Here is a 14,368-nt window from a genome sequence, read left to right as displayed (position 1 = left end):
CTGTAAACCCTATGGTTGTGCGTGAAAATCCCAGCAGATCAGCAGTTTCTGAATTACTCAGACCAGCCCATGCCTAAATGCACTGAGTTGCTCCCATGTGATTGGCCAATCAGCTATCTGTGTTAACAAGCAATTGAGCAGGTGTACCTAATAAAGTGGCCAGTGAGTGTATGTCATAAATTTTCCTCTTATTTATACTGGATTGGCGTCAGGTAAATCTCACAGGCACAGATGGCCTGGTAGTTAGATTAAGCCCCATGTACCAAGGCGGCCTCCTTACCACCATGTCTCTTCTCCACTCTCTCTTCCCTGCTTGTGACTCTATCTAATTGTCCTCCTCTGTCAATAAGGCATAAAAAGCCCAAAAATATATCTCAGAAAAAATAAAAATACAACATACTTTATGATTGGATGCATCCTTAATGATGTTCCTGGGATCATTTAGGGTTTAAATGTGACAAGTCCAAGGATGATGCCAAGCTCACTCTGGTGCAAGCTTCTGTTAACAACAGAAGGAAAAAATGTTCAGATCAGAAGCCCTCTCTGCTTCATGCATACTTGAACTCTCTCACCACATACTGATTAGTCCCTCTACCTTACAGGTTTGCATATGCACATTCATTACTTTGCATACTTACTCAATAACCAGCAATGAAAATCCACAATAACATGACAATGACACAAGTTTCCCTGACAAATTTGAACAAAAATACAACAAGTGCAAATGAATATATGTATGCCTGTTAAAGATTTTCCCCTCTGCTCTTTAAAATAATGAACTACGGAAAAAAAAACATCTCCTTAAATAATTAAAATAAGAGAAAACTCAGCTTTAAAGTTTGTTACTTACTTGTTAACATGCTCAGCTCATGAACCATTTTAAATTACTCTGAAAACACTTAAAATATTTAACCATTTTTAATACGGGTAATCCTTTGAACTTGTCTTTTGAAGACTTTTAAATCACTCAGAAATAATTATATGAAGTAAACATTTGACATAAGTGTTTTCAATAAAAGCTCAATAATTTGAACAATCTTCTGTTTTTATCAGTTTACAGAGCAATAAAAAGCATACAAATATTACAATGAGTAAGCTCTTATTTTGAAAAGCCAAACCCTTTCCTTTGAGTGTGCTCTGGGTAATTAACTTAAGTGACATTTCCAAGACAAGATAGTGAGTTAGTGAGCAAAACTGAGTTTATTCATTCAACTAACTTCATAGCTGGTGCCACAAAAGACTGGATTGGACTTTGGCAAGCAGGAATGCTAGTTTCTGGTAAAGCCAAGCTATGCTCATACAGTAGTTATCTTTAAGGTCTCTACACACTGTAAATACAGGCTGAAACCTTTAATAAGCTTCACTATTACTATTTAACTCTTTCATTATGATACAAGAATTATGTTCATGGTCAGCCTACCTGTTAACAACAGAAGAAAATACAGTTCAGATCAGAAGCACTCACATGGTCCACTGTAAAGCAATAACCAGATTTCATAATTAACCTGAATAATAACCACTCTTATTAAAGAAACAAAAAAGTAATGCCGTTTGTTTGCAGTAGTACAAATATAGCCTTTTTCAAAACATAAACCTGTTTGCTAAAACAGAGTTACCTTTGTGTGGTAATGTGACTATATTGTGGATGGGCACATTGAACTAAGCTATTTGGAAAGTCATGCCAGACTTCGTAGCTAAGTCATAATGTGCACCAAAGTCAGAATATCAGAACATAAAGTAGAAGAAACTGAAATAACTAAGGGATACAAACAAATCATCTCACAATAAAGGCAAAAACTGGCAAAAATGTGTTAGAAGTGGCAAACATTGTTGCCAACAAGAGGTGAAAAGTGGTTAAAGAGGGGAATTTTTTTTGAGATTCTAAAATGGGATAAGAGCTGCAAATATGGGTTAAGAAAAGCAAAAAGGGTATAAAAAATGTGGAAAGCGGTTAAAATGGGTTATCAATGGCAAAAATTTACAAAAAAAAAGGGGTAAAAGTGGATTAAGAGTGGCAGAAATGTTAAAAAAAAGCAAAGTGGGCTAAAAGTGGCCATTATAGGTTAAGAAAGGCAGAAATGGGTAAAAAAAAATGTGAAAATGGTTTAAAAAAGGGGGGTTGTACATTCTGGAAATTGGCTAAAAGTGGCACACATAGTTCAAAAGTGGCGAAAACGTAAAATAACCTGTCAAAAGTGGTGATAATGGGCAAACAGTGTTAAAAAAATGTGTTAAAAAGGAAAAAAATGTTTTTAAAGTGGAAAAATTTTTGAAAAACGGGCAAAACAGTAATGAAAATGAGTTAAACAGTGGTATGAATAAATAGGTTGAAAATATTATAGCTTGGCACACTTTTCAATCCAAAATGAAGTAACCATGAGCCAGAACTTGAGCCCCAACGCTACTTATCCAACACACATGCATATATCATCAATAAATCCCAACTGGGAGAGCCCATTCAGTGGGTTTTTCAGAGTCCTAGCCAGTTCTGTGGGCAGGTCTGTTTATCCATACACATTCACACACCACTGTGGGAGCAACACTGGGAGCCATCTGGGGTTAATTGTCTTGCTTAAGGACATGCTGACATGTGACTACAGGAGCTGGGTATTGGTCTCTCTGGTCTAGAAAAGACTGACTCTACCTACTGAGCCATGGATGCCCTTCAGCATCAGACCTCCCAGGCTAGGTGACCCAGCTGGGGCAGATCAAGTCCTGGCTTTCATTGCAGCACCAAGCTATGGATCTCCCCTCTTAATCTAAAGCCACCTTGTGGCTTTTTCTGTGGCTAAGGTGATGGAACGTATGGCTTCCTATTTAGCTGCTCCAGTCAACCCAGCACTGTTGGAGCCTTTCAGAGTTAGCAACCTCAAAAGCCTCAACAATCTAGTTCAAATTAAGAAATAAAAATACACACAAATCCTCTTTCTATGGCAATAACAAGTGGTAAATGTGGCAACAGCTGCTCTGGGGTTTTGCCAGAGGGGAATTCCATACTGCAAAAGTAGTGAGTAATAATTGACATGCATATGTAACCAGGTCAAAAGTGACTATAACTGTACTGAGAAAACATTCTGTCCATATGATGACAGTGAATAAGGTAGGTTATGTCACGGCGTTGTCCCTATACTTCTAAGACTTTATAACTTTTACAAAACCTCCTCCTCCTTCACTTATCTCCTAGTTCACGTGTTTTTCTTCAGTGGTCTTGACTCTGAACACACCTGTTGTTCAACAGATCCAGCAGCTAAAGTCACAAAAAGTTTTATTTTCATTATTTTTAGTCTGAACTTGAGCTACTATGGCTTCAAGGAAAAGAGCTGTTGAAATTGATAATCTTGCATTTGATGTAAGTATGGTGATTTATTCTTGTCAAATAATTATTGAATGATATTTTAAGTTTATGATCTGAAATGTTATGATTATGAGCAATGGTTTGGATTGTGTGTCTGTCTTAAACAGTAAGGCGTGCATTGCACCAATTTCTGATTATTCTTTACATAATGTGTAAGGTTTTGGACATGAAGAGGAAAATTGAATCAAAGTTTGATTAATGAGTATAATTTGGGCTAAAGTTCCCTTAAGGATCACATGGTCTTTTCACAGAGTGCATTGCTACTTTTTGTAGATTCATAAGTGTGTTATTTTCCTATCTACTTAGTTCATTACTTTCCCCATTCCAATGACACTTAAACACAACAACAGATATTTCTATCGGTCTTTTATGATATCTACCTTTGCATTCACGATTTTATGGCGTTTCAGATTGGGGAAGAAGTCAATGATCAGCCCAGACAAAAGGAGGGAAAAACATATGGCAGCAGCAGTGCAGAAGAGGAAAACAGAAATAAACCCACCTATTGTGTTACTGATGTTCCCCCCTGGCACCTCTGTATTCTTCTGGCCATTCAGGTGGGTGTGCTCCTCCTACCTGTGTTGTTTAGTCTTTTAAATGTCTTTATTGCTGTTGATTGACGAATAATTAAAAACTTAATCGTAGCAATAAAATTTGTCAGTTGGAACAGCTTTGCTATCTCTTTTGATATTGAAGCAGTAAAGAGAGAAAACGAGAACTTTGTTAAATACATTTGGTTGGCATGTCATTGGTTAATCACCCTCTTCAATACTGTTCTCCAATACAGCATTACCTGATAGCTTTTGGTGGGATCCTCTCTGTCCCTCTCATTCTGTCAGAGGGATTGTGTCTGCAACACGACAGCCTGACACAGAGTCGCCTCATTAACACCATTTTCTTCGTGTCTGGTCTGTGCACCCTGCTGCAGGTCACCTTTGGTGTCAGGTCAGATTGATACTGCTTGTTCAGTACATCACTCAACAGCCTGCAAGGACAGCTTGACAAAAGCAGTAGTTGAGTTAAATACACACAAGTAAGAAATTAAACACTAAAAAGTGGTCATATTATAAGCAATATTCAAAATGCTGTTGTTAATGATGATCTCATTTATTAGGGAAAAAAAACAATCCACACCTACTTATGTGAAAAGGTAACTGCCCCTTAAATCTCATAAATGATTGTCCCGCCCTTTGTGGTAACAACTGCAAGCAAGTGTTTGCAATAACTGACAATAAGTCTTTCACATTACTGTGGAGGAATGTTTTTGTGCATGAACACCCTGTTTAAAGTCATACCACAGCATCCCACTCAGATTTAAGTCCAGATTTGGAAAAGGCCACTCCAAAAAAAAAACAGTAATTATTTTTGAGCCATTCAGAGGTGGACTTGCTGTTGTGTTTGGGACCATTGTCCTGCTACATAACACAAGTGCACTTGAGCTTGAGGTCACAAACTGATGGCTGGACATTCTCCTTAAGGATTTTCTAGTAGAGTGCAAAAGTGGTCGTGGTCCAGGTCCAGGTAGTGGACCACACTTTCACCACCATGTTTGACTGTTGGCATGATGTTCTTTTGATGAAATGTGGAGTTTTACTCCAGATTTGACAGGGGTTTGGTTTGTTTTTTCCCTTTAATAAATTAAATCGTAATCTAAAAATTGCATTTTTAGGTTATCTTTGTCTAATATTAACATTTGTTTTGATGATCTGAAACATTTAAGTGTGACTTATGTGCAAAAAAAATATGTGAAATCAGTACAGGGATAAATACTTTTTTCACTCTGAAGTTCAAATACTGATGTGCTTGTAATGAAACAATGTTCTATTTGTCACCTTGTGTATATAAAAACATATCTACATTTTTGACCTTGACTTATTTGAATACTAACTTTAAACATTTTTTCTGTCCAGTCTTTCATGAAATGATTCATCTCATTCTGTTGTTGTGTTGATATCTCACATGTAGGCTTCCCATCCTCCAGGGTGGTACATTTGCTTTGCTAACACCTGCAGTAGCCATGTTGTCCATGCCTGAGTGGAAGTGTCCTGCATGGACCCAGAATGCCACTCTGGTTAACACCTCCTCTCCTGCCTTCATAGAAGAGTGGCAGAGCCGCATGAGAACAGTGAGCCTTGATAAAAGCCACACTCGCCATGGTCATATGGTGGCCATTTCCTATTACACTCTCAGTGACAACTTCAAATTTTGTTTAAACATCAAACCTCTCTTGTTGTGTCTCTCTCCACAGCTTCAGGGCTCCATCATGGTGGCCTCTCTCCTCCAGATCCTGGTGGGTTTCTCTGGTCTCATCGGCCTCCTCATGCGCTTCATTGGTCCTTTAACCATCGCCCCCACTATTTCTCTCATAGGACTGTCTCTGTACGACTCAGCTGGAAGCAAGCTCGGCAGCCACTGGGGCATCTCTGCTATGTACGTAACGTGACCCAGATTTCCATAGCCTCAAATGATGGCAATGCTGACATGCTTCATGTATTTTACATCTATATAAGCCTCTTATTTCACTCGATCATGCTAATGACAGGTTTTCTCACACATACAGGACAACAGCACTGATCATCCTGTTTTCTCAGTACCTCTGCCGTGTACCCATCCCCATTCCTGCATACAGCAAAGCCAAGAAACTGCACATCTCTAAGTTCTACATCTTCCAGTCGATGCCTGTATGTTTCTTTACAACTGTGATAGTTAATGGTAATTTAAGGATTTGGTTGTATTCTGACTTTAAGAGCAACTTGAGGTTTGAGATTCTGGTGAATCAATTTCTGTAAAAATGAATAGAAAGAATATTATCAACAAAATGTATGTATTAGGATATTCAGTTAAAAGTCCATATTAGGACTAAAAACTATTGATAGTGACTGAGATTGATGGTGTGTCCTAAAGGGACTGCACGTCAGTCTCATACAGTCCTGAACTCCATTTTATTATATGGTTGTAGAAGTTTAGTGCCTCCCTGTTGTTTAAGTTGCTATGTTGAAACCCCCCAAATCCCTCTAGGTCGATTCATAATAAAAGTCTTTTGACAAAATAACAAATGGGGACTTAACTGTGAAGAATTTCTATGACATAAAATGTCTCTATCATGTAATTGGCTATAATAAGTCTTTAACTAGCAGCGTTCATTGATAACATGGGGAGTTACAGTATTTATAGCTGCTCCTTTGACTACGAGTCACAGCTACAGCATACTTCTGAGCAGAGCTGCCAGCTTACATTAGATGTTATGCCTCTAAATGTGTGCCTTTCTTCACCAGCCATCATCTTACGAGGGTTAGAATCAATTTCAAAAATCCTCCTACAAGTTTCTCTTTAAGATGTCACAAATTAGCCTTCAGTGGTTAAACTTATCAAAAGTACATATTTGTAGTCTATTTTACACAGCAAAGCCCCAACACCTAACATTAGCATTCAAGCATTTTCATAGCTCGTGTAACTCTTAGCTTGCAAACCTGAGAAATTACTCCTTCTGACATCTCTTTTAAAACGATTAAAGGTGATGCTAGCTTGAGGGTGGTTGAATGTTAACATTAAATGTTCTCCTTCTGCAGCTGCTGTTTTTTTATCACTTCATGTAAAAAAACACATTGACATACCCAGCTAATATATACTCAGATATTCTGTGATACCAGTGGTTAAATGCTGTATCTTTTGAAAATGTTTTGTATTTTATGGCTGTTGACCATTGTAATAATATCAGATATTTACTAGATTCTCCTGGGCATTTTGGTGTCGTGGTTGGTCTGCTACCTCCTTACCATCTATGATGTCCTACCGTCTGATCCAGCCCAATATGGCCACCTGGCCCGTACTGATGTGAAGGGGAATGTGGTGAACGAGGCTTCCTGGTTCACAGCTCCTTATCCTGGTAAGTTCATGAATGTAAAATCTACACACCTTCACTGTTTGCTGTAGTGAAGATCATTTGGTGGCAATAGCTCATTTTGGGGGCAGCAGCGGGTTTTGAAGCGATATAGTTCACTCTGTTGGCTTGTGGTCTGGAGCCAGAGGATCACCAGTTAACATTGCTGTCCTTACAAACTGAGTGACTGTTAGAGATTGGAGGGACACTGCATACAACAATTGTTGCACGGGTTATTCACCAGTCAAAGCTTTATGAGAGAGAGGCAAAGAGAAAACCACCGTTGAGGAAAACTCTGATCAGATCTCGACTAGAGTTAACCAAAAGCAATGTGGGAGACTCCATGGTCAAGTATACAGTTCTTAGGTATGATGAGACCAAAACTGTGCTTTTTGGCCATCAGACAAGACACTACACTCCCCTCCAAAAGTACTGAAACAGTGAGCCCAACTCCTTTATTTTTGCTGTAGACTGAATATGTTTGAGTTCGACATCAAAAGATGAAAATGAGACAGGAGATCAACATTTCACCTTTTTTCAGGTTGGAAGAAAGCACTAACTTAGAAGAAAACATTATTTGTAATGGAACAACAAATTTTTAGGTGAGCAAAAGTATTGGAATATATAGACTTAAAAGAGATTAAACTAAATAAGACTTAATATTTAGTTGCAGATCTTTTGCTTGTAACAACTGCATCAAGCCTGTGACCCACTGACATCACAAAACTTTTGCATCCTTGTTTTGTGATGCTTTTCCAGGCCAGTCTGTTGTTTTGGCTGTGTGTTTTTGGTCATTATCTCACAGCATGATGAAGGATCTTCCAATCAGTTTGGGTGCTGCTGCCACTATATAAATGCAGTCTGCACAGGCAAAACCCAGTTCGGAAACTGAGAGCACACATGGAAAATGGGTGGCATCAAACAAAAGGTGCTATCTTCTAAGTTGTGTATCAGATCCAGATGTAAATACCTGGAAATAAAATAAAAGCTGAAATATTGATTTCTTGTCTTATATACATCTTTTTTATGTCAAACCAAAATGTTTTCAGTCTACAGCAAAAAAAAATGAGGGAGTGTATGTTTGGCAGACACCAAACACTGCACATCCCTGCAAACACACTGCCCCCATTGTGAAGCAGTAGGGGCAGCATCATGATCTAGGGATGCTTCTCAGCAGTGGGCCTTGGAAGGCTTGTAAAGGTAGAGGGTAAAATGAATGCAGCAAAATGTAAGATAATTTTGGTGGACAATCTTATTCAGTCTGCAAGAGAACAACAGCTTGGGAGAATATTAATTCTCTAGCAAGACAATGACTGAAGCATACAGTAAGAGCTACACAGAAATGATTTAAAGACATCAGGGTGAATGTTTGGAGTTACCTGGGGGCGTTATTCATTTTAGTTTGTTCCTTCCTTTTTTGGCCGAATAAAAACCTTCAACTTTTATAAAAGTCATACAACTATAATATCAGCCGGCAGGATAACACATAATGTACTTATCAGTCTTTTCTTGACTAAAGCTGCAATTTTTTTGCATCAACATTCTGCTTCCTGCTCTTTGAGACTGCAAATTTTCTTGCCTGACAATCAAAACTAAAGACTTTTTTCTGCATTAGTTTGTCACCAATCACAACACAGTATACTACTGTTAAACTCAGTGATAGAAAACATGACAGCTGCAGAAATATGTAGACAAAATATCTCATTAGCCTTGTGGTTGGCTGCAGTATATGTGATAGAGATGGTTCTCACACGTTATAAGTATAAACATTTAAACATGTTTTTGAAAGTCTGACAAGGAAGAAGTAGGCTACAAATGTAGCTGATGACCTGGGGGAAATGTGTAGTTGTTTTGTTGTGGGGTCAGATACTAGTAACCGTCATTTTGACTTCTCACCTAGGTCAGTGGGGCCTTCCCACTGTGAGCCTTGCAGGTGTGATGGGCCTTATGGCTGGTATAATATGCTCCACGGCAGAATCTGTGGGCAACTACTATGCATGTGCCAAGCTATCAGGCGCCCCTCCTCCACCCAAGCATGCCATCAACCGGGCCATCGGCATTGAAGGGTTCGGCTGTTTGTTGGCGGGGGCATTCGGGACAGGCAATGGTACCACTTCCTTCAGTGAGAATGTGGCTGCCCTGGGTATCACCAAGGTGGGACTATTACTATAATTCGACTTTTAATTGTTTGACAATCATGTTGCATTATTTAGAGAAGAGGTTATGCAAATCTGCGAAAGCTTTCTGATTCTGAAGTGTTTGTCTCAGGTTGGTAGCAGGATGGTCATTTGTCTGAGTGGAGTTTTTATGGTTTTGATGGGGATGCTGGGTAAAATTGGAGCCATCTTCACAACCATCCCCACCCCTGTTATTGGGGGCATGTTCCTGATTATGTTTGGAGTCATCTCTGCAGCAGGAATCTCTAATCTACAGGTAAGGGGGCAACTTCACAAAGATTAACATATTAAGATGCAAATTACTGCCACATTTATGGTGATGTCTACATGAATCAATTTGCTGAAGCTGGCTAGTTCTTGGTTCTCTTAATGGCAACTTGTTTTCCCTGGATTGAAAGTGATTTTGGCTTTTTAAAAGAACAATGCATGGCTGAGCAGGCAGCATTATCAAATGTTCAAGCACCTTCCCTTTGACAGAAAAATATGTGCTTTTTGGATGTAGTTCTTTACAGGGGATTTCAGTGTTCTGTCTCCAATGTTTTGAGTTATTTTTCTTGCACATTAATCTAAAGCCCAGTTCAGAACAAATATTCATGGCAAAATGAGTTCAAACATGCAACCACTTGCAACAGGCTGCTCTGCAACCTGTCAGTTCACACTGCTGCTACTGGGAGTTTTCATAGCAATGACTCTGTACTTTAGGTTCCACTTCTACTTTTTATGCCTGTCTATTGCTGCAGCTTATAGAGTATGATATGAGTTAGGGCAATAGTAGCACTATGGTTATTCCGGCAGTGCACATGATGCCTATATACCAATTTATGATGTTAGCTTGGTGCTGGAGATACCACTTTTTTTGTCAAATTCTCCCAGTTCTAGCAGTTGTTTTTTTTTGTTTTGTTTTGTTTTGTTTTGTTTTTAAAAAGACAAAGCAACCACTAACTACTGAGACCAGCTGACTTCCTCTCTGGGCTACCAGGTGCTGACTGGCTATAGAAACTCATACATTGCATTTTAAAACCAGCTGTTGCCAACCTGACAAAGTGAAACACATGCAACATTGTCAACTAGAAAAGCACTCAGAGAGCGCAGACCTCCGCCATGAGCCATATCTCCCAATAGTGAAGAATCCTTTAAAAATATTCCTGGATCCAGACGGTGATCCGGATCACTCCCAAAATCTAAATCGCCGATTACTCCCTCCCCAGTGGGGTGGAGACACGGTGAGGCAAAGCATTGGCTTCGCTACATGTGGAAGTCATGGCAGAGAGTGAATATTCCTCTATTCCTCCCAGCATTGTGACTTTTCTCGCTATAATTCACTGTCCTTTTCTCTGTTATGCTCCGACTCATCTCCTCAACTGGGCGTGTGTCTTTCAAACTCTATAAACTCCAAAACTTTGAATAAGCTGAACCAGTTGGGGTTTAATAGCACAGACCCATACGCTGGGGCTTTGCCCCAGCGTACGGGGCTATGCTAATGTGTCATAAACACAACGTTGTAGTCATGCTAACAACAGCTAGGTCATGCTAACAACAGCTAACACGCTGCACGCCTTAGCGTAGGCTTGGGCAATGACGTCACGCCCCAACGAAGAGGTTTCGCCTCAGCGTAGAGGTTTCGCCCCAGCGTAGAGGTCTCCAACCGAACGCCCCAGCGTAGAGTTTTGCTCGAGGGCTGCAGCCAGACCCTCTTGGAAAATTTCATGAAAATCCGTCCATGACTTTTTGAGTTATGTTGCTAACAAACAAACAAACAAACAAATAAACAAACAAACCCACCCAATCACATAACTTCCTTGGCGGAGGTAACAAGCCTAATCTGAGCTGCAACGGTTCAATTCACACAGCTGAAACTATTCCCTGCAACTTTTTAAGATGTTCTAGTTGAATCCTTGATCTGAACTGGACTCTAGAGCAGTGGTTCTCAACTGGTGGGTTGGGACCCAAAGGTGGGTCACGGAGCAGTTTTCAGTGGGTTGTGACTAGGCATCTGAAAAAAATATGATGGCAAAAGTCCTGAAGTCCGTATTGGACATTCATCCATACCTTTAATTTTATCCGTTTTACTGTGAAATTTGGTAAATTTAAATGTTTGATTAATATTCCAACTTATTTATTTCCTCTTCTTGCAATAAAAATGAGTATGACAATGAAGTAATTTCACAAGTCCTCCAGAAAATTGGCAAAAATTGACACATAATGATGGGGAAAGCGGATATAAAATTTGTACGTTTTGTCCCTTTTCTTTTTTTATTTCAGGTGTTTTGGTCCAATCATGCTCCAAACTGCAACATATTCAATTAACTAAACATGTGTTGTTGAAAATTCTTTGGAAACTTGGGGCGTGATCTGTCATAAGACAGACTGGTGGGTCCTGAGGCTGGACCACTTAAGAACCACTGCTCTAGAGTAACAATCCAGATTTTGCTGACATGATTCATGTTTCAGTCCACAGACATGAACTCCTCCAGGAACATATTTATTTTTGGGTTTTCCATCTTCACTGCACTTGTTCTTCCAAACTGGATAATGAAGAATCCTGACTTCTTTAAAACAGGTTTGTTGACCTATATTACTCTTCAGTCTGTCTTTTAACTGGATTTGAAGCTATGTTTACTAGTTTTAGGATACACTGTATGGACAAGAGTATTTGGTCTCCCCCTGGTAATTATTGAATTCAGGTGTTAGAAACTGACCATGCAGTCTCCATTTGTAAAGATTTTTGATATACACTGGGTCCTAAGCAAGGTTATAGTAGTTTTGGAATGTTCTTTAGTTTTAACTTTTATTTAGTTTTTACCTTTTATCCTAAATTTCAGTTTAGTTTTGATTAGTTTTTACTGCTGTGTCTAGTTTTTATTTTGCAAAAATGTGTCATTTTAGTTTAGTTTCTATTAGTTTTAGTTTTGACAGCAATGTGGAATAGCTGCCAGGGACAAGACACAAAAGGGCTCTTCACTTTTCACTGTAATTATTCAATTTTGATGTTTGTATACAACTCAAGACCTAAAATTACCATTGTGTAAAATTGTCTCCAATCAAATCAGGCAGTTTTACTCTCCCCAGGCTTGGGTGTTCATCTCAGTCAGTATGCTAGTGTTAAAGACTAAAACTAAGGAGATTTTGATCCTAATTCTATTTCATTTTAGTTTGTTCTGCAAGCACACAACACAGTTAGTTTAGTTTTCGATTGTTTGTAAAGCTTAGTTTTTATTTAGTTTCAGTTAACTAAATGATTTTTACATTTTAGTTTTAGTTATTTAGTTTGTTTTGGCTAACTATAATAACCTTGGTCCACAGTCAACTGTAAGTGATGTTACTAGAAAGTGGAAGCATTTAGGAACAACAGCAACTCAGCCATGAAGCAGAGGACCATATAAAATCACAGTGGGCTCAATGACTGCTATTGCACACGAAAAGTTGCCAAAACTCTGCTGATTCCATATTTGAAGAGTTCCACTGGCATTACTGTAAGCAAAAAATATTTGCAACAGGAGCTTCATGAATGGGTTTCCATGGCAGAGCAGCTGCATGCAAAGCCTCACATCACCAAGTCCAGTGTGGGTGGAGTGGTGTAAAGCACACGGACACTGGACTGTGGAGCAGTGGAAACCTGTTACCTGCCTGACTGCACTGTGTTTCCAACTTTGTGGCAACAGTTTGGGGGAGGCCTTTTTCTTTTTAAATATGACTGTGCCCCAGCGCGCAAATCAAGGACTATAAAGGCATGGTTTGATGAGGTTGGTTTGGAAGAACTTGACAAACCCTAACCTTAACCCTACCCCACCTTTGGGATGACCTGGAATGGAGATTGTGAGCCAGGCCTTCTCATCCAACATCAGTGTCTGACCTCATAAATGCTCTAGCATGCAGAAAAACTTCAAAATATTGTGGAAAGCCTGCCAAGAAGTGTGGAAGCTGTTATAGCAGCAACTCCTTATTTAAGTACATGTATTAGAATATGTCATTACAGTCCCCGTCGGTGTAATTGGAAGGTGGCTGAATACTTTTGTCCATATAGTTGGTCTAAATAGTTTGTCTTTCTGTTGCCCTTGCTTCTCTATTCAGGTATTAATGAGTTGGACCAGGTGATCCACATATTATTGTCCACTCATATGTTTGTTGGAGGGTTTCTTGGCTTCTTCCTAGACAACACAATTCCAGGTAAGCCGAAGAGGGAGACAGTCCATGAATCATCACAGCTTTCCTGTTTATTGATTTGTTTGTTCATAAAAAAGAAACTTAGCATTTACTTTCTTCTAATAGTCTTTTTTAACACTGCTGCCTTAGGTACCAAACGTGAGCGTGGTCTCTTAGCTTTGGATGAATTTCACGTGGAGGACTTGGGCAACACCTCAGATGCTGAGGATGTATACGACCTCCCCTTTGGTATAACATCCTGCCTTTCATCTCAGTCTTGGGTTCAATACATCCCGTTCTGTCCATGGAAGGGCAAAAGGACTCAGAACAAGTCTGAAGACAATCAGATGTCCCAAAGTGAGCCTCAGCAAAATGGCACAGGGGTCACTGAGGAATTTGCTTTTTAATATCTGAACTAGAGTTGGTGTGGTAAAGTAAGACTGGTATGTACCCTCTTTCCTCTTTTGGGTCAGGCTGCTGTTTTTTTTTAAATCAAGAGAGTCAGAATAATAGTTTCAGGTCCTTCAACCATCTTTGACATGCTGTGTGTTTTTGTTTTTGATTAATATGATAATGTCTATAATGAATGGAGCCTCCAAAGGGACACCACCATGAGCTCAGCACTGCAGTATTTAGTTCTGTTACAGTGGCGAGGAAAACCCTCCCTTTAACAGAGATTTTGACACATGCTGACAGCCATTTGCCGAAGCTGTACTGTGGTTTAAAAGGGCTAGAAGGATGGTAGGGGGTGGGGGAAAGCAGGAAGAGAGAAGAAGGGGATGACCTACCTCTGTGCTTGTGTGCATATACCAC

The 14,368-nt window shown here is 39.4% G+C and overlaps 1 protein-coding gene across 1 annotated transcript; it reads left to right on the top strand.

The window, feature by feature from the left end:
- Nucleotides 1-3,301: 3,301 nt before the first annotated feature.
- Nucleotides 3,302-13,962, top strand: LOC121521137 (solute carrier family 23 member 1-like). Its single transcript, XM_041804891.1, has 12 exons — nt 3,302-3,349; nt 3,766-3,912; nt 4,143-4,300; nt 5,321-5,480; nt 5,604-5,785; nt 5,916-6,036; nt 7,085-7,241; nt 9,136-9,389; nt 9,504-9,668; nt 11,864-11,972; nt 13,484-13,579; nt 13,706-13,962. The coding sequence occupies exons 1-12, from the start codon at nt 3,302-3,304 to the stop codon at nt 13,960-13,962; spliced, it is 1,854 nt and encodes a 617-aa protein (XP_041660825.1).
- Nucleotides 13,963-14,368: the final 406 nt, after the last annotated feature.

Source organism: Cheilinus undulatus, linkage group 14 (genome assembly GCF_018320785.1).
Source record: "Cheilinus undulatus linkage group 14, ASM1832078v1, whole genome shotgun sequence".
Lineage (NCBI taxonomy): Eukaryota > Metazoa > Chordata > Actinopteri > Labriformes > Labridae > Cheilinus > Cheilinus undulatus.
Note: the sequence above shows the minus strand (reverse complement) of the source record. Positions and strands in the feature narration are given on the sequence as shown.

Coding starts and splice junctions, on each gene's coding strand:
- LOC121521137 (XM_041804891.1), top strand. CDS start 3,302: ATGGCTTCAAGGAAAAGAGCTGTTGAAATTGATAATCTTGCATTTGAT. Junction 3,350..3,765: donor TTGATAATCTTGCATTTGAT/GTAAGTATGGTG, acceptor ATGGCGTTTCAG/ATTGGGGAAGAAGTCAATGA. Junction 3,913..4,142: donor GTATTCTTCTGGCCATTCAG/GTGGGTGTGCTC, acceptor TCTCCAATACAG/CATTACCTGATAGCTTTTGG.